The sequence below is a fragment of the Mesoplodon densirostris genome, chromosome 7 (assembly GCF_025265405.1).
Source record: "Mesoplodon densirostris isolate mMesDen1 chromosome 7, mMesDen1 primary haplotype, whole genome shotgun sequence".
NCBI lineage: Eukaryota > Metazoa > Chordata > Mammalia > Artiodactyla > Ziphiidae > Mesoplodon > Mesoplodon densirostris.
This window is the reverse complement of record NC_082667.1, coordinates 9836430-9857117: the sequence shown is the minus strand read 5'-3', so window position 1 is coordinate 9857117 and position 20688 is coordinate 9836430. Positions and strand designations below refer to the sequence as shown.

The 20688-nt window shown below is 57.7% G+C and overlaps 3 protein-coding genes across 6 annotated transcripts; 1 reads left to right on the top strand and 2 right to left on the bottom strand.

Moving 5' to 3' along the window:
- Window positions 1–132: 132 nt before the first annotated feature.
- On the bottom strand, window positions 133–8509 carry MTA2 (metastasis associated 1 family member 2). Its single transcript, XM_060103661.1, has 18 exons — window positions 8029–8509; window positions 7208–7275; window positions 6727–6820; window positions 5007–5124; window positions 4810–4873; window positions 4508–4625; window positions 4129–4231; window positions 3848–3947; window positions 3486–3674; window positions 3308–3382; window positions 3130–3188; window positions 2870–2967; window positions 2614–2753; window positions 2119–2347; window positions 1833–1922; window positions 1380–1498; window positions 1132–1274; window positions 133–907 (listed from the first exon to the last, which is right to left on the bottom strand). The coding sequence occupies exons 1-18, from the start codon at window positions 8054–8056 to the stop codon at window positions 742–744; spliced, it is 2001 nt and encodes a 666-aa protein (XP_059959644.1). The 5' UTR covers window positions 8057–8509; the 3' UTR covers window positions 133–741.
- Window positions 8510–8827: 318 nt separating this feature from the next.
- On the bottom strand, window positions 8828–18372 carry EML3 (EMAP like 3). Of its 4 annotated transcripts, none has more exons than XM_060103657.1 (22): window positions 17841–18372; window positions 16834–17005; window positions 16495–16755; window positions 16287–16400; window positions 15182–15249; window positions 14888–15011; window positions 14502–14672; window positions 14271–14340; window positions 14074–14184; window positions 13733–13828; window positions 13234–13389; window positions 12939–13080; window positions 12369–12520; window positions 12170–12286; window positions 11945–12076; window positions 11426–11493; window positions 10780–10868; window positions 10611–10708; window positions 10404–10491; window positions 9771–9869; window positions 9353–9483; window positions 8828–9266 (listed from the first exon to the last, which is right to left on the bottom strand). In XM_060103657.1, the coding sequence occupies exons 1-22, from the start codon at window positions 17860–17862 to the stop codon at window positions 9063–9065; spliced, it is 2685 nt and encodes an 894-aa protein (XP_059959640.1). In that variant the 5' UTR covers window positions 17863–18372; the 3' UTR covers window positions 8828–9062. The 4 variants fall into 4 exon arrangements, with proteins under 4 accessions (XP_059959640.1, XP_059959641.1, XP_059959637.1 ...); XM_060103658.1 differs by having other exon boundaries at window positions 16495–16752; window positions 17841–18371; XM_060103654.1 differs by having other exon boundaries at window positions 12161–12286; window positions 17841–18370.
- On the top strand, window positions 18273–20541 carry ROM1 (retinal outer segment membrane protein 1). Its single transcript, XM_060103662.1, has 3 exons — window positions 18273–19286; window positions 19675–19921; window positions 20034–20541. Exons 1-3 carry the CDS (start codon window positions 18697–18699, stop codon window positions 20250–20252), a joined length of 1056 nt encoding a protein of 351 aa, XP_059959645.1. The 5' UTR covers window positions 18273–18696; the 3' UTR covers window positions 20253–20541.
- Window positions 20542–20688: the final 147 nt, after the last annotated feature.

Here is a 20688-nt window from a genome sequence, read left to right as displayed (position 1 = left end):
ACCTTCACACACACACACACACACACACACACACACACACGCATGCACACGGCAGAGAATAGCTGAGCCAGGAGGAGCTGAAGAAAACAGCTTTTTATTTGTTACTATAAGAACCAATTACAGAATCCAAGGTTAAAAAAACAGACAAAAGGTCTTTATTTCTGAGAACTGGCGTACAAAAGGCAGAGGGGACAAGGGGAGGAAAGGAAAGAGCGAGCATAGGCTGGGGTTGATACCAGCTTGGGGACCTCAAACTCCAATTAGGAAAGTCCGGACACCGGACAGGAAGAGAAACCCTCAATTAGAAAAAAAAAAAAAAAAGACACGGCAGTCATGGCAGGGCACGCCCCCCTCCCCCAACCAGATACCACCACCTGATATCTGTTTACTCTTCCCCTCCCCATCCCTTCACAAAGGGAGGCAAATTTTTAAAAAAATTTAAAAACCCTCCCCCCAAAACTGTCCAAGACAACTGTGGGTCCTACCCCCCCAAAACAGGCTAGGTTCCCACAATGGGCCAGTTCCTGCAGTCTGCCCTCCACCACCAGGCACGGAGAAGCACTGGAAGGGGACAAGCCTCCAAGTGCTAACACCAGAGGGCGTCCAACCCCTCCAAGGACACACTCACTTGCTCCCTCCCTCCTTCACTCCTCATTCCCTTTGATACTAAAGGGAAGGGAGGCTAGGTGCCCTGTGCACCCACCCTCTAGCTTTCAGCCCACCTCCCTTCCCCACAGATGCTCAATCTTCCAGGACAATGGGCTCACTGGTGCTGGCAGGATGTGAGGATGGAGGAAGAGGGACTGGGGGCCGCACTGCTATCAGTGGTGGCTTCACCTTCAGGGGCAAGTTGGGCCGGCGGGCAGCTCGCCGCATTTCCAGGTGAGTCAGAGCCTTCCGCAGGGCTCTGGCCAAGAAGAGAAGAGGGCAATAAAAAAAGCAAAGACCTTCAAGATGAAACCCCACATTCCACTACAATTCCACCTTCCAGCCCATTCCTTCCTAACATCCCCACCCTGCACCCAGTCTTCGTGGAGCTGGTCTTGCTCAGATACTCCTTCCTATTTCCTTTCCCATATCCACCAATCTAGGTTGTCAACCTCTCAGCCCCTCCCATGGAGGGCTCCCTACCTGGTATCTTTTGTGGCCACAAACACCACAGGATTGGGTGCATCAGCTGGGTTTAGTTTCTGACGCTTGGCTGCTGGCTGTGAGCTTGAGCGAATCCCTGAGGCCAGAGGCCTTCCATTGGCGGAGAAGGGGACTCCTGCCATCTGGAAAAGGATAGGGCAGCACAATGCGAGAGGGGACTCTCAGACACCTATCAGATATGAAAGCCCACCCAACTCAACCTGGCCCACTCCAGTCTGTCAACTCACAGTCTCATAGGCCCGTTTCACCATGATGCCCCCCAGTCCCCGGTTCTGGGTCAGCTGGTTTCTGTTGATCGGTGTCTTGGTACCCCGGGGTGTTTTTGGTTTCAGAGGTGCCTGGGCCACTGTCAGGGAAAAAAAAGAAAGGAAACCTTAGAGGACGTTCACACTTTCTCTTCTGTATGCATCCCCAAAAGCAGTGATGGGGGAGGGGTCTGGAGAGTAATCACCAGCATTTCAAAAGTCACACATGAGTATGATCTTATCAATCAGTATATAGTTATACTGGATAGCATGTGAAAAATAACATTTTTAACCTACAAAAGTACAGTCTGTTAGACTAAACCTCTTTGGACTCAATGGGAAAGAAAAAAGCAGGGGAAGAGAAGGATCTTGATGATAAAAGGGCCGGGAGCCGGACACCACCCTAAAGGTTCCCCATCCTATACCCACCCTTACCCAGATCTTTGACGATAGTTGCCAGGGGGAGCCGCACCAAAGGGTGAATCTTCAGTGGAGTCTTGGCAGCCTTAGGGAGTCGAATGGAGCCTGGAGAACAAAGATGAACGCCTTTGAAGGGGCTTCCCTATTCAGGCCTCCTCTGGGGCCAGGAACCATGCCTAACCTCGTAACGAATCCTTGTGGCCTACTATCCTTACTACTGTCCTTAAACACCCAGAGAAACACTGGTCTCTGGCTAGAGCAACCCCAAACCTGCCACCAGCCCCAGCACTCCTGCCCTTACACTCTGCCTTGATGGCATTGGCATTGATGGGGGCATAAGGTCGTCGGGCAGCCCTCCTCGGTTGTAACAGGTCCCTGCACATGCGTCTGGCAAGACGGGTCAGCTTCGTGGTCTGGAGCAGGAATGTTTGCCTGTTCTTAGCCAGCAGCTTGGCCCGGTTGGCGCTGGTCGTATAGGGGGAGAGACTTTGGGCTTCGGGTCTGGATAAATGACCCCTCGAGTGTGGCTCCTGGAAGAAGGACATAGGAAAAGGAGGAGAACAGTCAGTCACCAAGGCTCCCTTCTTCCATTCTTGATGGAGGGTCTTTTACTCCTGCCTGATCTCTTTGCTGCCATCGCGACCTGCCTGGCTCCCCAACCACTGTCTAGTACCACCCCACCCCCACCCCAGTCAAGCCATCACCTTACTGGAGCTGGGTGTTGTGGCCTTCGCTTAAAGCTCACATCAATTAGCTTACTGCTCTCCCCAACCTGTCCCTCATCATCCATCCTTACTGTGGTGCCCCGAGCAGCCCCCTCAAGCTGGGTTGGGGTCTTCAGTCCCCCGTACTTCTTCCAGTAGATCCAACAGGAAGCACAGAGGCGGCACTGCATGTTGGGTGGGCCCCAGGCATACCACTGGGCAGACTGTGTGGCTGCAGGAGCATGGAGAGGAGGGAATGGTCCGGAGGCCACCTGAGCCTCTCAGGTTGCTGGGTCAGAGCAAACGCCCGGCTCACCCCCGGCATCCCTATCCCTCCCTGGAACTCACTGTGGCAACTCTCACAAGTCAGGCCCTTCTGGAATCCAGCCCCATTCATGCCAGGTTTTGAGCCCACAGAGATGATCTGGTTTGGGTTTGGTTTGGTGCTAATGGGGGAGAAACCAGGAACTGGTCAAGGAAAAGAATCCACTTCCACTTTGTCTCTATAACTTGACCGCATCTCCGGCCCACCCCCCAATCACTTAGGAAAGCACAGGTTAGGGGCAGAGAAGGGAAACATGCCTGTCTCCCCTACCCATCACACTTACTAGGTGGGGATGTAGACTTGTTTTAGTTTGCTGTCTGCTTCAGCAGCTTTCAATCTTTTCTGCAGGAAGGAGAAAAAGTAAAAAGGATCAGAGCATCTCAGCAGGGAGGATGTCATCAACTTCAAAGGCAGAGGTGAGCAGGAGGCCTCTGGTCCAGCCTCCCCAGCCCAGACCTTACCTGCTGAATGTATCGGTCTGTGGTTTTCCACATGTAATAAAATTGAACTATGCTGGCCAGTGACTTCCAGGGTAGCTGAGGAGGCACAAGGAAGAAGGATGAGCTGCTGTCTGGCCCCTGGTCCTGGTTCCCTCACCTGTCACCTCTTCCACCTCTCCTCCTAGCCCCATCCACTTACAAAGTCCTGGCGAATATCATTGAAATCCTTCCCGTACTTCTCCAGGGCCTCCTCAAATAGCATAGCCTCTGAGGCTGACCATTCCTCCATCTCATCCCGACACAGCACCGGGCCCCCCTGGGGCACCAGGGTCGACATGGCCTTAGCCAGGTCGTAGCCGTTCCTTTGCAATGTATCCATGGCGTGAAACTACAGGAGAGGTGGGAAACAATGATGATGACCTGAAACCCTCAGCACCACTCCTCTGTTGCTCTTTAAGTACTCCCACTCCCTCAGAGATACCCTCCTCCCTGCAGAGTCCCAAGGCTCTGCAGGTCCCCACAAAGCCCAGCCTACCCAACTACCCACCAACTTCTGCTCACCAGAGTGATATCTCGGGAAGCAGCGGCTGCACTCATGTGCAAGCTTGGCTGCCGAATGGAGCTGCTGCAATCTAGGGCTCTTGCGAAGGTCCCCACAGCTCTAAGGGAGGGAGTGAGAAGTCAGGGAAAGAAGAAAGCGCGAGTGGGCTGAGGAACCAAGCCAGATGAGAAAAAAGGACAACACCCAGGCCAAAAATAAATAAAGTCCATCTCTACGAACATGAATCAGAACCATGTCCACACCACCCCCAGCCCATCTGCCCCATCCACCCATGGCTCACCGGGCCACCACGAGAAACTGATCAATCTGCCGGTCTGTGAGAGGGTTGTCTGGATCCCAAACTTTCATCTCCATCTTCTGTTGGTTCCGATTATCAGATTCTCCTGGGGAATGGGGAAATGGTATCATCGGGGAGGATAATAGATGTCTTGACAAAGTAACACCTCGTCTCCTCCTTGGGTTCTGTCAGCCACCTCAACTCTCAGACTTCTCTTCCCAATGTGCCCATTTGCCCCTTTCCGGTTCCTAAGGTCCCATTCTGCCAGGTTCACAACACAGAGCCATGCAGACTGTGCACCACACAACGCCAGGGCACACCATTCAGAGACTCTGATGTTACACAACCCCGTAGCCGTAATACAGTGTCTCCTGCTGCATACCCTCTGCCAGGCGATCTGGGATCTCAGCTTGGTATTTGCAACCAACTCGAATCTCGCCCTGATCAGCTAGAAGTGTCTTCTGCACAGGGTCAAACACCAGTGAGTAAAAAAAGCAGTCCTGGAGATGGAAAGAGAGAAGGTAAGCAGGGCAGCAGTCCTCATAGGCAGGGGGCAGTGGGGTGTATCCAGAGTTCCCAAGACAGGCAGCCTGTCAACCTGTACCTCATCCCAGTCAGACTTTCTTCTTGCCTTTCGGGGCAATACCCACTTCCCTCCCTCTTCTCCCGACACCTCTTTCTCACCTCCTTTTCCAGGTACTGGCTCAAGATATCTGTCTCATTCAAGAGGGTCACACTGCATTTCCCCCTACAGGAGAGAGGTCAGAAAACCCTGGGTGAGGTCCTCATTTCCTCTGTACAGCAGCTCCAATACACTAGTCCCTCCTTTCCACCTTCTAAATAAGTGCATGCAGGCCACAGTGGCCCTGATTGTCCTATACCTTATGTGGGTGGCTGGTAACGATTCGAATTGCCGAGAAAGAAAAAGCTCCCGGTGCTTCAGTTGATGTCGCTGCTGTTCCGACACCCCTGGCTGCTTTGATTCCTCCTCAAACTCCCCTGGGAGATTTAGGAGGAAGATGCCGAGTCAGAAACTAATTCAGAAAGAAGCCACCTTAGAAGCTCTAACCCAGGGAAAATATTTCCTGTCTCACTTGTTTTCCTCATATTCCCTAGACACCTGCCTCTCACACCACCAGCTTTCCCTCTTAGCTTCCCCACCCCCACCCCCGTTACCGATACTCCCAACTCTCCATCACTAACGAATGTTCTTAGGGAAGAACTGCTGAGAGTACAAAGACTGCCACAGAAACACATCACAGACCCAGGTGCCAGTGCTCAGGCACCACTCATACAGCACAGATCTGCTCACTTGAGACCCAGCAAGAATATCCCACTCTTGCTAAACTAGCCTGGGGTCCAGAAATCCAAATTAAATAAATAAATAAAAGCACCACACAGGAGTATGTTTACCAGTTCCTCTTTGCAAATTTCAGGAGACTCTGCTCTTAAACGTCACATGCAACCCTAACTATCCCTTGTTTTCTACTTGGCTAACAATCGTTTGTTTGTGGGGCTTTCAAGGACAGTACCTCTCAAGCCAGTGCCAACACCTTCCTCCCCAAGGAGCTGCAACTTGCCCTGAAACCTTGGTGGAAAGGGTTAACTTGGCTGGGTGCCAACCAAACAGGGAGGGGGCAAAAGAGCCACAGGCCCAGGCTCACTGGTGCATTGTTCCCAACCTCAGGGAGAAAGGGGGGTGTGCGGTAGGCTCCACCCCTCGCCTGTGTGCTCCGGAAACCCTGCCCTAAGGCAAGGGGGACCACACCCCCCACACCCTTTCTGATTGGACAAGGCCAAGGTCAGCCCCTGCCAGATGGGACTGGAAACCCCAGAGGGCTGGAGAACTTGGTAGGCCCAGGTCCTCATTAACCCCTTCATATCCGAGGCCCAAAAAAGCCTAAAATGAGAAAAATAATTTAGGAAGAAAAAGAGGAAGGGGAAAGAAAGCCGAAGTAGAAAAAGAAAAAGAAACTAAGGGAAACAGAAGAATATGTATCTGAAAAGATGATGAAAGCATAAAGAGAAGTAGGATAGGGCAAAAAGAAAAGGGAAAGATGTAAAGTGGAGCAAAGGGGAAGCCAGGATAGGTGAGAAAGAGGAAAAGTGCAATAAAACTTTCCTGGCTTCCTATTTATTCTCTCCCACCCATGTATCCTCACCACCTCATGACCACAAAAAAAAAAAAAAAAAAAAAAAAAAACCTGCTTCCCTGTTACGCAGGCTTCTAAAGACGATCTCTTCCTCTTCACCTGACCTTCACAGTCACCACCCATTGTCCCAACATAACCAAAACTGACCCCCAAGAGTCCTGCTTCTCTAAAGCTCCTCATCATCCCCTATTTAAATACTATCATCTCTTAAATACACACTCACACACAAGCCAAATTCTGGCTTTCCTTATCATGGCCTCTCCACCCTGCTTCCAACCCAACGTGTAAAAACAGGCCTCCCTCTGCAGACCAGGCATTTACCACCCCCCAAACTCACACCCCTGCCTTGGGCATGCTACCAAGAGAAACACCTGCAGAGACATGCGCGGGCTTCAGATCATGGGCAGGGGGAGACAGGGGGCCGGGGGTGGGGTACAAAGACACTTACTGGCATTACTATCAGCCAGGCTGTTGAGGCTACTAGAAATGTCCCTTCGCCGGAAAAGGCACACAACCTTTGCCTCCACGTTTCCATTTGCAGTCTAAGGAGAGAAAAAATGGTGGTGTAAACTAATCATTTGAAAGTGGAAATGCATAAAGAAGAGACTAACAACAGTGGACAAGTGTAAAGGATGTAAGAAAAGCCCAAGAAATTATGAATCAAGAGATTTACATTTAAGGACAGACTTCCAAATCCCTTTCCTTGGCCCCCAAGAAACAGAAGAGCAAAGTTCCCACTAAGCTCTCAATAGCCTTTCCTGAATGTGTGGAATGAATGAATAAATGAATCAATGAATATGAATGGGTAATTAGGATAGGGTTTGTGTTACCTCTCTCTCTCTCTCTCTCCCTCTGTCTCTCATTCACCTGAACTTAGAGACCTCAGAAGAAAGAGGAGGTTGGGGGTGGGGGGACTCTGCTCCACTCACCTTGTTGAGCTCTTCAATCCTTCTAACCAGGTAAGGATTGCTGGAGGAGTTCTCAAAATAGACGTAATCTGTAGGAGGGGGTGGGGAAGAACCGGGAAGATCAGAGGAGTAGGTGGGGAGAGCCGAGCACCAGGGTGGGAGGAGCGAAAGCAGGCCCGAGTAGACCCAAAGGAGATAAGGGTCTAGGTAGAGAGGACGCTGAAATGTGGAAATGGAGAGACTAACAGAAAATAAGGGAAGGATGCCCCACCCTCCACCCCTGATCACTTAGTTCTAAAATCAGATCCTTCACTCAAAAGTGAGCCTTCAGGAGGAGACAAGAAGCAGGGGGTTCCCCAGCAGTCCCCACGACTCAGCGACGGAGTTGCATCCCAGTCTGGGCCAAGCGAGCAATTGTTCAGTCCTGCGCAGGGCCCCCACCTTTGCGAACCGAGGCGCACAATAACGCCTGGGAAGAGGAAACCTCCCAACGGCTCCCCCGCAGGTGGCAAAGCGGCCGCCCCGGCCCTCCGCGCCCCCTGCCTGCCCTGTCAATTCCTTCAGAACCACTTTCCCAAGCCCACTCCGCGACACCGGCGACCCCAGACTCAGCCCCGCGACTGCCGTCGGGCCGCCCGAAGCCTCTCCGGGAGTCTCGGTGCTCAGCCGAGTCGCGATCCCCGCGCCCTCCCTCCCTGTGCTCCCGGTTCCGGTTCCGGTCCGCGTTCTGGACCACGCCGCCCCAAACGCGGCTCCCCGCGCCACCGGGTGCCGAGCCTCTCCGATCCCGGCCCCCAACCTCTCCCGCCCCGGGCCCCGCAGCCCCTACGCCCGGTACTTACCCCCCACTCGGTACATGTTGGCCGCCATGGCCGTTCCCGCCGCCGCCTCCGGCCGCACAAAGGGGTCCGGGAGGCTCACTGGGGCAGGGCTCGAAGCTTAGCCCGGAGCGCGGGGCTGGTGCTTCGCAGAAGTCTCAGTCGGGCCCGCGCAGCCGGCACCTCCGCCGCCTCAGCCGTCGCGGTTCATCCCGGCCCGCGCTCTCGCCGCCGCCTCTACCGCCTCTAGCCCGGGACGCCGAGGCCGGCGCCGGCCCGCTCGGCTTCTTCCGGAAGGAGCTCGGCTCCCGCCGGACCGGAGCCAGGCTGCAGCTCCCCGCGCGCTCGCCGAGCCCCGCCAGACGTTGGACTCGGAGGGCCGCCGCGAAGGCTTGCCCTGCCCGCCTCGGGGTTCGCCTCCTTCCGGAACACGTTCGGCGGATCCGCAGAACAAGGCCCAGCGCTCGGCTCCGGTCGGAGAACGAGACCTCAAAGCTCGGCTACTTCCGGAAGAAGTTCGGCTCCCCCCGGCCAACCGCGGCCCGGCGCTCGGTTATTTCCGTTGCGGCTCGGCCCCGCCCCCGAGGCCGGGGAGAGGAGTTGGGCTTAACTCTTTCCTCGCCGGAGTGCTGCAGCTCCGCATGCGGCCGCGGAAGACTCGAAGCGCCTTTGCGCTTCTCGGAGTTATTTGCAAGCGGCTTTGCCTGTTATTTGCATGAAAGGTCTACGCTCCCTCACCCTTTCCGCATTCCCCTTTTCCTTCCTCCCCATCCCCACAAAGGCCCTAGGCGCCCAGCCGCGCCCCACAAAAGGACCCGGAGGCGACTTTGCTTTTGGTTTATTGCCCCTCAGCAGGCAGCGGGAGTCAGGGCCCCGGCTGGGGCTGCCCGGCTCAGCCAGCGGGTCTATACAGTGTGTGCAGGGGTGCCGTTCGCCCCCTCCAGGGAAATGCGCTTTTGGGAATGTCTCGAAGTCGAGGACCGGGTCGGCCCCGGTAATGGGGAATTTGGGTGGGGCGGGGCCCCGCTGCAGGGCCTGTGGGTCCCGTAGGACAGCGGTCAGACGTCGAGAGAGGAGGCGGGGGACAGGGAGGGGGTTCGAGAGGGCGTTGCAGGCGCCGGCCCCGCGCCCCCAGGGCCCAGCACTCGCCACTGGAAGATGCTGGCGTCCTTGCCGCCCAGCGAGACGAGGTGAGAGTCGTCGTGCGTGAACCGGACGCTGGTCACGTGGCTGCCGTGACCACCGTACACGAGGCTCGGCGCCTGGGCAGGAAGGAAGGTCGAACTACAGCGGCCGCGGAGCCCTGGGACCCCTCCCGACCGGCCCCGGAGGCCCCGGGAGGCCTTACCTTGGCGCGGGCGCACGGGTACTGGAAGAGGTGCACTTTGCAGAAGTCGTCTGCCACAGCCACCACGCGCTCGTTGTGGGAGCGGCACAGGGAGTTGATGTCGGTTCCATCCGAGCCGTCAGGCCACACGCCTAGCACAGCGGCCAGCCTCAGCCCGGCCTCCCGGCCGCCACCCACGGTCCAGAGCGGCACCATTTCCGGCGCTCAGGCGGCCCGGCCGGCCACCCACCCACCGGCCGCGCGTTCCAGGCAATCCTTCCCGGTCCCGAGGGCCGGCCGGAGGGGCCTCCTGAGCTGGATCTGCCAGTTTCTTGACGCCCACCCCTCTACACCTGTCCAGCACTGCGAGCCCGGGACGGGCTGCACCTTGTCCCCGCACCTCTCCCACAGGGTTCCGCGGCCCCGGGCCCCTGCTCACCGTAGACATGGAAGCCCAGCACGCAGGTGTAGGTGGCCCACTCCCGGTCTCGGCTCTCATAACGATTCCTCAGCAGCTTACAGCCTCCAGCCACGTCCCCTGGGGAGAGGGAGCCCACCCAGCTCAGCTCTCACCCTGCCCTCAGTGGGGAAGATGCCATGGAAGGGTTGGAAAGACTGGCTTGAGGCGGTGGCTTGAGGTGATCTGGTCAGGGTGGTAGCCCTCAGCCCAGGGGAACACCGAGCCCCATGTGCTTCCTGAGTTCTCAGCTGAAGTTCTCCTGGTTCTCATCAGTTCCTCCTCCCTTGAAAATCAATCCCTCCACACCTGTCCCGAGAAACTTTTCCAAAACAATCTTTTCCTGGTGCATTTTTCAACTCCCCCAAGGCCTTGTGGGAACAAGACATGGTGCAGAACTGTGTGTGTGGTTTTTTTGTCCAAATGACAACATTTCTCCTATGTGTATAACTCTGACTCCACTTCAAACCCATCTCTACCTCCCTGTCTGACTGCCCCTCCACCTGGAGTTCCCCCACACCTTCTCCTTCATCCCCTCCCAACCAGGAGCCCCCTCACATAAATAAAACCCACCCCTGTTACCCTCTCCCCATGCCCTCCCCTACTGTCACTCACAGTAAAGGATCTCATAGTCCCCAGAATTGGACATGATGAAGTTCCCATCCTTGGACCAGTCAAGGTGAGTGATGAAGCTGGAATGACCCTGGGAGCAAGGGTCAAGAGACTAACAATGTAGCCACCATTTCCCATCCCCTCACCCTCCTAAAGTACATTAGTTTACCTGCTATGGCAATGCCCTGCCCTCCACCCCAGCTTCCTCACCACACAGCGGCCAAAGCGGCTGGACTTGGCACCATCACTGGAAATGCTATAGATGTAGATCATGTTGTCATGGGAACCGATGGCCAGGTACAACCCATCTATAAAGACAGTCACTCAGAGAGGGAAGGGCCAGGGATGAGTCTAGGTCCGGGGTGGGGGTGGCTCCCACCTGGGCTGTACCGGACCACTGAGAGCTGCTCATTGCCATCAGTGATGTCGGACACGATCTCTCTGGTTTCTGTGTCCAAAACTAGCCACCTAGAAGGGAGGGGGGTGGAAAGCAGGTGTGAGGATACCTGTCCCGAGCAGGGTAGGGGTTGGCAAGTCAGAGAGCCTCAGAGACACCAAAAGAAAGGCTATGATGTAGACAGAGAGGTTATCTATCATTGCAGTCTTATGCTGGGAAGTGGGTGGGAAGGGGCTACGGGCAGATAAAAGCTGAGGGGCTCCTGATGCCGTCTGAAAGGGAGAACAGGGGCCCAACTACCAGGGCCTTGTGGAGCCTGTTAAGCTCGTCACTTCCCTGTGTTAGTCTCCCCTATGCCCCTCCCATCCCCGCTGCTTCTCTAGCCTGAGCTGCCACCTCCTCCACTCCCAGGCTTGCTTGGAGGGGAGAATGGATGGGGGAGGGTGTGATGACAGCTGCCATAGGAGCGCAGGGGAGACCCAGGCTGCAGGGAAAAGCACTGAGAAGAGGGAGGGTGCAGTTGGGGCTCCTGAGCAGGCAGCGATCACACTCCTCCACCCCCGCCATTACCAGAAACCCTTCCCATACCTCCTGCTTTCCCCTCCCAGGAGTCCTGGCTCCCTCTCACCTCCCTGTGTTCAGTCCTACGGCCACAACTGCCCCACTGGGGTGGAAGTCAGCACAGAGACCAGTCTCCTGGGAGGGGAAAAGGTGAATTCAAGAAGATGCCTTTCTAGTGAGGGAACTAAGATGGATACCTTGTCATCTTGATAACAATGTCAAAGCCTCCTCCTCTCAAGGGTGAGAGGGACAGGAAACCTGGGATGGAGGCAGGGTATCACTGGAGCCTAAGCAGAGGTGCTACTCAAAACACTTAACAACCAGAAGTGACACCCCACAGCTGTGCCGGAGATTAACCATCAGTTGCTGGATCAAGAGAACATCTAAGGGCTGGGGGGAGGGCAGTGCTCAGGGGGCACTGGAGGCATCAGTACAGAAGAATGAATAGTTTAGCCACCAGTACAGCCACACCAGTACAAACGGGCTGCCTCTGGGAGCAGAAGGGAAGGGGGTGTTGGGGAAGGAGTGGTGGCCACAGGAGTCATGGTGGGCGGGACACTGAGGATCCGGGGACACAGAGCTCTACCTTGAGGTCGATGCTCCAGGCCAGCGCATGGCCCTCCCCATCCCACAGGCAGAGCTGCCGGTCGTGGCCACAGGTGAGGAAACGGTTCTGGAAGGGATGTGTGCAGAGCCCCCAGAGCTCGTCCGTGTGACCCTGCGGCAGAGCATGCGCTGTCACCCCTGCTCCTCCCCAACAGCCCTTCCCTTCCTGCTCGCTTGAACCCTTGGCCCCCCCGACCTGGATTACAGGGGAGAAGCCCTGGTCCAGGTGTCCCCTCAGCAATGCGTTCTTCGTGGTTCCCACCAGCAGCTCAGAGCCCAGCCCCTCTGCAATGGCCCGCACGGCTCCAAAGTGTTCAGGAATCTGCAGAGTGATGGCAGAAAGTCAGGGGCCCGCTGACCACTCCTCTTCCCTCTCCTTCCCTTGACCCCAGCCCAGCCCTCACCTCAGCTTCCTGGAGGGCCACCAACCCAGGCCCCCACTGGACCAGCCGGCGGTCCCGCCCACCACCACTCAGCACGGTCCCGTCCCGCCGGAGACACAGGGCGAAGATAGAACCTTCGTGAGCGTGCGCCTGGGCCACAATCCCATAGGTCTCTGTTGGCAAAGTCCTGGGTGGGTCATGCTTTTGGGGTTCAGGGAAGTAGGGAACAGGAGCAGCCTAGGCCGTCACAATAGAGTACTAACTGCCAGCTGCTGAGTGCCTAGTCTGATCCTCGGTTCTTCTCCCCAGTTTACAGACTGGACAACCAAGGCTCCAAGAAGTGAGGTAACTTCCTAAAGGCCAGGCAACTAGGGGCGAAACTGGGATTTGAACCCAGGATCTGGCACACTCCAAAGCCCCAGCCCTCTCTGCCATGCTGCCCCCTGCCCGCCTAGACTAGCCCCCCAGAGGGCCCCACCCTCTGACAGAGCATGATCAATTCTCAAGGGAAAAGGATGGGCAATCCTCTCCTCTGTTTTCGCAGACCCTCTGGGGAACTAGCCTTCCCAGATGCCACCCCCAATCACATACCTTTGGCCCCGCCCCTGCCTGGGGTCCTGGAATCTGAGAGGCTCCGCCCCCAGGTGAGAATGTTCCCCTCTGAGTCCCCTGTGAGAATGTCTCCATCCGGAAGGAACACAAAGCAGGGGATAAACTTGGGTTTCTTGTATTTCTAGGAGCCAGGCGAGCAGAGAGCAGAGGTCAAAGACACTACAAGTCTCGGGACAGTTGGGAGTTGGGTAGCATCAGGGTCTACAGTACTCAGACCAATACTTCCATCGCCACGCTGCCCTCCCCCACCACCCTGCACCCATCCACACCTCACCCCAAAGACACCCTGTTTCCTGGTGAGGGTCCCGTTCCCAGGAACCCCTGCTCCACCACTCCAGTTCCAGAAGTGGACGTGGGATTTCCCGCTGGTGACAATGCAGCTGCTGTCGCGAGGGTTGAAGCCAACGGCCAGGACTGAGTCATTTGTACTCTGAAGGGAAGATACGAGATTCAACCACCCCAAGCCCTGTGCACCTTCATTCCCTTCAACTGGCATCCTGACAACCGGTCTGCAGAAGTCCAGAACCCTCAGGACGACCTCTCCTCCAAGGCCCTGGTCCCCTAAGAGCACTGCTGTCAGTCACTCACTAATGCCTAACACGGTGTCCCTCACGAGGTCAGAACCTCCGTGGTCCCCACTTCACAGCCTCAGAGAGGCTAGGAGGCTTGCTCCAGGGGACCAGGCCAGAAAGGAGGTGCATGTACCTCTGCACTCCACCACTCCCAGCACCTCAACCTCAGCGCCCCACCAGGCAGCCACCTGGACACCTCACCTTGATCTCAGCCAGCTTCGTTCCCCGGCTGCAGTCCCACACAGACAGCATGTGCTCATTGGAATCATCCACCACACAGAGGAAAGCACCCAGATCCTGAAGATGGGAGACACATCAGAGGGGCCGAGTAAGGCCTGGAGGTCTCAGGGTTCATGGTCCAAACTAGGCAAGGGGTGCCACGACAGGCTGAGAGAGCAGGGGAAGGGGCCACACTGTCTCTTAGGAGAACCGGCTGGCTGGGGCTCAGGAAGGCCAGGACTTCTGAAGCTTCCTGGTGAAGTACAAGGAGGGGGTTCCTGGACAAGGAAGATGGGGGCCTCGAGGCGCTGGGGCCAGCTCACCGCAACTGAAAAGGCCAGGGCCCCCACACCCCGCTCGAAGGCCCCCAGTCCGATCTCCTGCAGCTTCAGCAGCGTCTCTGAGTCCCAGACGTGAACCACAGGCTGCAGGGGCTGGTGGAGGAGAAGGGGTCAGGGGTGTGAAGGACAGCTGGGCTGGAATTTCATCCTGTCTGCCTGGCGTGTGACTGTGGCCTTACCTTTCCATCCTTATCCACTCCGGCTGTCTGTCCTGAGGCTACACGCACACCATCAGGGTGAACAGCCAGGCTAAGTGGGGGAGGAGACACTCTAGGGAAGGGGGTCGGTCTCTCAAGACCACCCAGGCCACTCTCCTCTCCTGTTCCTCCACACCCACCCAGACCCTCCTCCTGCCAAGCCCACCATCCCCATGCCTAGAGCTGCCCACTCCCACGCCCTAGGACCCTCACCATCGAACGCAGTCCGTGTGCCCCCGGTAATGTCTCTGGCCGCCACCTCCAGGACCCCCTGGGCCTCCCCCAGGCCGGTACAGCACCACCACACAGGCGATAAAGTAGACCACCTCCCCAGAGCGCAGCACAAACAGATTAGAGCGGGAGTCACGACCCCGGTACCCGTAACTGGAGTGGGGATCGTGGTCAAGGAAAGGGTCAGATCAAGGGCACCATAAGGAAGAGGAGAGAAAGACAGAGCTCTGGCTAGCAGCGCCACTGGCAGAGGATGGAAGGGGAGGATTCAGAGGTCTCACTCTCCTTGCAGACCCAGGAGGTGCAAGGGGTGGGGACGTTTCATGATGGGAAGGGTGGTTCCCATGGGACTGGAAGGGGCAGGATACACCCAGTCAAGGCTGAGGGTCTCCGGGGGTGGGCCGCTGGGCAGCTCCTCGAGGCTGCGGATGCCAGACGGGATGTACATGGTAATGGGGCGGCCGCGAAGGAACATCTTCACTGAGATACCTTCTACAGAAAAAAGAAGGGGGTGTCAATCACCACCCTGTAGCTTCCCTTCCAGGAAAGCCAGAGCAGAACTCAACCCGCCATACCTCACAGGTCCCCCAAAATAGCTCCTGGGGCTGCAGCCCAAACCCTAACCCCATCACCCAAGTTCTTCCAGATCCCTCTATACATACCTAAATTATAATTGCTCCTCCGAGATCCAGGACCCCCAGGGCTGGAGAGGGGGTCTTTTCCCCCGCGGCTGTTGCGAAGGAAGGAAAGCACAGGGATTGGGGTCAGGTCCCAAGACGTAATCGTGGAGGGGCAGGACGTAAGAAAGGAGGTTACCCTAGAGGTCACAGTCTCCTCTGCAGACTTTCAGTTTGCATCGTGAGCATTCAGGGCTCAGGTGGGGACTTTTAGCTCCATTTAAGGCTCAATGAGAAGACTGAGGCTAAAGAGGCTGAGTAAGCCTGTAAGAGGCAGGGTGGGGTGACACTTTCCTCCAGACCACCAGGCCTCTGGCTATCAACCACTTCATTTCCCCATCTGTAAAATGGGCCTTTAGTGAATCCAGAATGTACATCAGCCCTGCCTTTCAGGGATCTGAGAGGTAAGCAAGAATAGTCCTTATCTCTCAAGGGGAAAGTGACAGGTGAATTCCAGAGATCACTGTCCTTAGATGATAATAAGGTGAAGATCCCTCTTCAGAGAATAAAAGAGAGGCCAAGGATAGGGCTAGAATGAACACTCAGGTGTCCTGGGGCCTGTACACACTCTGAGGCAACTATGCTCAGCCACTAGCATTTCCCCTTGCTCTCTAGAAGTAAAGCTTGGTACGTTGGGGTGTGGGAGAAGGCTGAGACTCTGAGGACCGTCACCCATAAAAATCATGGGTGCTTTTGGAAAACCCTCTTGGAATCTTGGAAGGTATGTTGTGATATGGTGGAAAGGGCGGGGGAACTGGAGTCAGGAAGAGTTGGGTTGGAATCCTGGCTCTAGCTGTGTGACCCCAGGCAAATGACTTACCCTCTCTGAGCCTGCTTCCTCACCTGGACAATGATCAGCATGAGACCACCTACCCCCCAGGGATGTCGTGGGGACTGAATTGAGATGGAGGAGGTCAAGGGTTTAGCACAGTGCCGGGTACACAGCAGGCGCCCCAGGAGTGCTTGTTCCCTTCTTCCTGTTGGGCAATGAGGTCCCCCCACCCCACCCAGGGAAGTGAGGTGAGGGATGTGGAAAGTCAAGAACCTGAGCCTAGGGTGGGGCGGGTTGGGGGAGGGGAGCCTCGCCCACCTCTCTGTGCTCCCTGACCGCAATAACAGGTTGGCCGAGGAAGCTGCCTTCCGGGAGAGTTTCTGGCGAGGCCGCTCTGAGGGGGATGAGGAGGAGGAAGAATTTCTCCGTGGCCTGGTCGGAGCACAGTAAGCAGGTGAAAGTCCTTCCCTAGGATCGCGCTGCCCACTCCTCCCTCCCCTCCCAGCCTCTGCCGCAGGGCACTCACGTGTCAGTACGCTGTGGGGGCTGCACCAGCCTGAGGAGCCCTGGGGGGCCGGGCGAGCCAGTGCCACTGCTGCTGCTGCCCCCTCCTTCCGACTGGGTCCCACCGGGCTCTTCACCGCCCCCCTGCGGGGCTGCGGGCCCGTTGCTCAGGCCAGGGGGGCCAGGGGAGGACTCCGTCTCCACCTCTGTCTCTGTCTGGGTGCCTCGGCTCACCGAGGAGGGGCTGCGTGTGGGTGGCAGTCCCGGGGGAGCTGCAGGGCTGCTGGGGAGACAGTGCATCAACCCGATGCCCCTGGAGGCCCCAGCAAGGGGGAGGAAGAAGGTTTGACAACATGCATACCTGTCCCTTGTAGGGCCTGGTGTGCCAGGGTCCTGCAGGGAGGTGGGAGGCGCCTGCAGCCGCAGCAGGCGAAGAGCTTCTGCCAAGGCTGCCTTTACCAGCTCCATCTCCTTCTCCTGCACCTGAAGCCGCCGGCTCAAGGACTGCAGGGCCTCCTGAGCAGGGCCCTCACCTGGGAAAGGGGCAAGAAGCAGTCAGAATGTACCCACCACCTGGGGAAAGGCTTGAGGGGATTCTCTCTGCCCCCAGCTGTGCATTTGTCCAATAGGACCTGCCCCCTTCGAGCAGCTCCAGGCTTGGATGCACTCCCAGAGGGGAGGAGATGGGTGGTAAAGGATCAAGGGCCTCCTTGTGGCAGGGCAGGCGAGGAACCTGGCAAAGCTCCCTTCCTGCTGCCGTCCCGGCCTCCGCAAAGACAGGGAGTACCATGGAGTACCAGGGGGGAAATATGGAGTACTGGCGAGGAACGTGGGAACCACAGGCAGAGGCGTAGTGCTGGTGAGGGACGACGGGGCCCAGCCCAGAGCAAGCTCAGGTCTCCAGAGAAGGCAGAGAAACTGAGAGGGAGCACCCGGAGAAAAGAGGGGGTGGGGGACACAAGAATACAGTCAGCCTGAGGACTCAGAGAAGGAGAAGACATCTAGAGTGACAGGAGAGGGTATGAGCGGAGAGAAGAGTCATAGCGAAGGTCCCAGGGTAACAGTGGGGGTCAGAAGTAAAAAGACCCAAAATACCAGGAAAAGAGGCCCGGAGTAACACAGGAGGTAAGGAAATTTTCGAGGGGCCCAGAGTAACACGGGAGGTAGGATGACGTTGGGGAAGTCCGAAATGACAGTTGGAGGACCCAAGTAACTAGGGAGAGCGACCTGAGGAACAGTGGAGGATGCTCAGAGCCCCCGGGGCCGAGGAGCACGCGGGGACGCCCCGAACAGCCGTCGAGCAATGGCAGCGCCCGACCGGCCGGCGCTCCGGGAAGGGGCACGCCGCCCGCCCCGCCCCGTACTCACCGGGCCCCCCGGCCCCGTCCATCCGGCCCCCGGCTTGCTCCGAGCGGCGGCGGCGGCGGCGGAGGAGGCGTCTAAGCCGCGGGGGCCATGGCCAGAGAGAGGGGAAGGGGAAGCACCCCGGGGCGCGCGCGCAAGGGAGCCGAGCCACCCCCCGGGGGCGCTGTCGGGCGCGGGTAAAGGGCCTGGAGGGGGCGCTGTGGGGCGGGGGCCGCAGGCTCCGGGGACCGCCGGGGCCTCGGACTCTCCCGGGGCCGCTCTCGGCTCCCGGGGGTGGGGTGGCGGGGCCGTCCCGGGCCCCAGCGCCGCAGCACAAACAGGCGCCGGACGCGAAGCCGCCAGGAAGCGCGGGAGGGGGGGGCGGGACGAGGTGGGGGGGGGGGGCCGGGCCGCCTGGTAACCCCTCCCTGTCCGGGCCTCGCAGCTCGTTTCGGGGGCGGGGCCAACCCGCTGACCCCCGGCCACCGCCCTCCAGGCCCTTCCGGGATCCTGGCCCTCGGACTCCCTGGGGACCTGGGAAGGAGCGCTGGCCGTGAGGTCTCCCGCCCCTAGCCCCTAGCCTGTCGAGGCAGAACGTACCAGCCCCTCCCCACTTCCGCGAGGGGGCAGGGGCGGGGTCACGAAATAGGCCTTTTGCCCGGGGGCGGGGCTTTTCCTAAGGGGCAAGGCCAAGGCATCCCGAATTGGGACTGGCAGGGGACAGGGCAGAGGGTTATTAAGGCTGTGGCGGGAGGATGCCCAGGGTATTGGGGTCAGGGTGGCATTAGCCCAGCTCAAGCCAGGCTGGGCTGACGCAGCATCCTGCCGCGGCCAACCCCTGTCCCTGACAGCTCTGCTGTCCCTTGGGCAGAGATGGGAGATGGCGCCGGTGCTGCCCCTGGTGCTGCCCCTCCAGCCCCGCATCCGTCTGGCGCAGGGCCTCTGGCTCCTCTCCTGGCTGCTGGCGCTGGTCGGTGGTCTCACCCTCCTCTGTAGCGGGCACCTCCTGGTCCAGCTGTGGCACCTTGGCACCTTCTTGGCTCCCTCCTGCCCGGTCACTGCCCTGCCCCAGGTTGCCTTGGCAGCCAGTGCAGTGGCTCTGGGCACAGGACTGGTGGGTTCAGGAGCCAGCAGGGCCAGTCTGGATGCAGCTCAATACCCTCCCTGGCGAGGGGTCCTGGGCCCGCTGCTGGTGGCTGGCACAGCTGGTGGTGGGGGGCTCCTGGTTCTTGCCCTGGGGCTAGCCCTGGCTTTACCTGGGACTCTGGACACAGGACTGGAGGAGGGCCTGGGGACTGCCTTGGCTAACTACAAGGACACAGAGGTCCCTGGACGCTGTCAAGCCAAACGGCTGTTGGATGAGCTGCAGCTGAGGCTCCACTGCTGCGGGCGCCATGGGTACAAGGATTGGTTTGGGATCCAGTGGGTCAGCAACCGTTACCTGGATCCCAATGACCAGGACGTGGTTAAGTGAGTGATTTGCTTCTCCTCCTCCCTCTTCCTTCTTCTCCTCCTCTTCCTCCTTCCTGGAAACCCCACCTCACCCAGACAGGCAATGAATAGAGTCTAGTGATTGAGAGAATGGGGCACAGCTCTGCCATGTTTTAGCTGTGTGACCCAGAGCATGTTACCAAACTGCTCTGGGCCCATTTGCTTGTCTGTAAACTGGAGATGATAAAAGTACCACCTTACAGAGTTGTTGTAAGGATAAATGAATTATGTATGCATGCCTGGAACATAGTAAAGCAGTCAGTAAATGTCTCACTTGTTTTTTCCCTTCTCAACTCCTGTGCCCTGAAGCTTCTCCCCTAGGCCTCTATCTCCAGACATCCTAACACCCCTGCCCCTCCTTTTGCAGCCGGATCCAGAGCAATGTGGAAGGCCTATATCTGATTGATGGGGTCCCTTTCTCCTGCTGTAATCCCCACTCACCCAGACCTTGCCTGCAAAGCCAGCTCTCAGACCCCCACGCCCACCCCCTCTTTGATCCCCGACAGCCCAACCTAAACCTCTGGGCCCAAGGATGCCATGAGGTGCTGCTGGGGCACCTGCAGGGGCTGGCGAGCACGCTGGGCAACATGCTGGCTGTTACCTTCCTGCTGCAGGTGAGTCAGCAAAGTGTCTGAGGCCTCCTCTGGGCCTCCTCACTGCCTCCAACCCAGGGGCCCCTGGAACTGCTGACCCTTATTGACCTCTTGCCCCTTGCTTTCCCCACAGACTCTGGTACTCTTGGGCCTGCGGTACCTGCAAACGGCACTGGAGGGGCTCGGAGGAGTCATCGATGGGGAGGGAGAGGCCCAGGGCTATCTCTTTCCTGCTGGGCTGAAAGACATGCTGAAAATAGCATGGCTACAGGGAGGGGTGGCCCGCAGGCCAGCACCTGAGGAGGCCCCACCAGAAGAGGAACCTCCCAAGGAGGGTCTACCTGAGACCTAGTGGCCTGGAGCTTGGGGTGGGCATGAGGGGTGGGGGGAAGGGGAGGGATGGACAAGACTGGAAACCTCACAACTCCTTATAGGCTCCAGGTGGGGGAGGAGGGATCTCTGGGATTAGAGGGTTAAGGATAGTCAGTGAGCTGGACTGGAGTAGGAGAGAAAACCAGGTGTCCTAGGGCCTAGCCCATGGCCAGAACCACCAGGGAAGAAGAGAAAAAAAACAGAGTGGTGGGAGAGTGACATGGGAAGGACTGGAGGCTGCTTCTGGTACACAGACTCAATAAAGCTTTTGGACTGAAGCCACTGATCTTTCTCTTCAAGGGGGTGGGGGCCCTGAGAGAACTGATTTCCATCTGATGGAGAAGCCAGGACTCCAGGGTTTTGACCTGGTAAGGATCAAATGCAAGAACCTGACATGGGAAGTGAAGGAAAACAGA

Excerpts from the sequence above, each read along its gene's own strand:
- MTA2 (XM_060103661.1), bottom strand. The coding sequence starts at position 8,056 with ATGGCGGCCAACATGTACCGAGTGGGGG. Across the intron at positions 5,125-6,726 it reads CCTGGCTGATAGTAATGCCA|GGGAGTTTGAGGAGGAATCA; the intron begins GTAAGTGTCTTT and ends TAAATCTCCCAG. Across the intron at positions 1,275-1,379 it reads TGAAACGGGCCTATGAGACT|ATGGCAGGAGTCCCCTTCTC; the intron begins GTGAGTTGACAG and ends ATCCTTTTCCAG.
- EML3 (XM_060103654.1), bottom strand. The coding sequence starts at position 17,862 with ATGGACGGGGCCGGGGGGCCCG. Across the intron at positions 13,390-13,732 it reads CGAAGCTGGCTGAGATCAAG|AGTACAAATGACTCAGTCCT; the intron begins GTGAGGTGTCCA and ends TCTTCCCTTCAG. Across the intron at positions 9,870-10,403 it reads GGACTATGAGATCCTTTACT|GGGACGTGGCTGGAGGCTGT; the intron begins GTGAGTGACAGT and ends CCCTCTCCCCAG.
- ROM1 (XM_060103662.1), top strand. The coding sequence starts at position 18,697 with ATGGCGCCGGTGCTGCCCCTGGTGCTGCCCCTCCAGCCCCGCATCCGT. Across the intron at positions 19,287-19,674 it reads AATGACCAGGACGTGGTTAA|CCGGATCCAGAGCAATGTGG; the intron begins GTGAGTGATTTG and ends CTCCTTTTGCAG. Across the intron at positions 19,922-20,033 it reads CTGTTACCTTCCTGCTGCAG|ACTCTGGTACTCTTGGGCCT; the intron begins GTGAGTCAGCAA and ends CTTTCCCCACAG.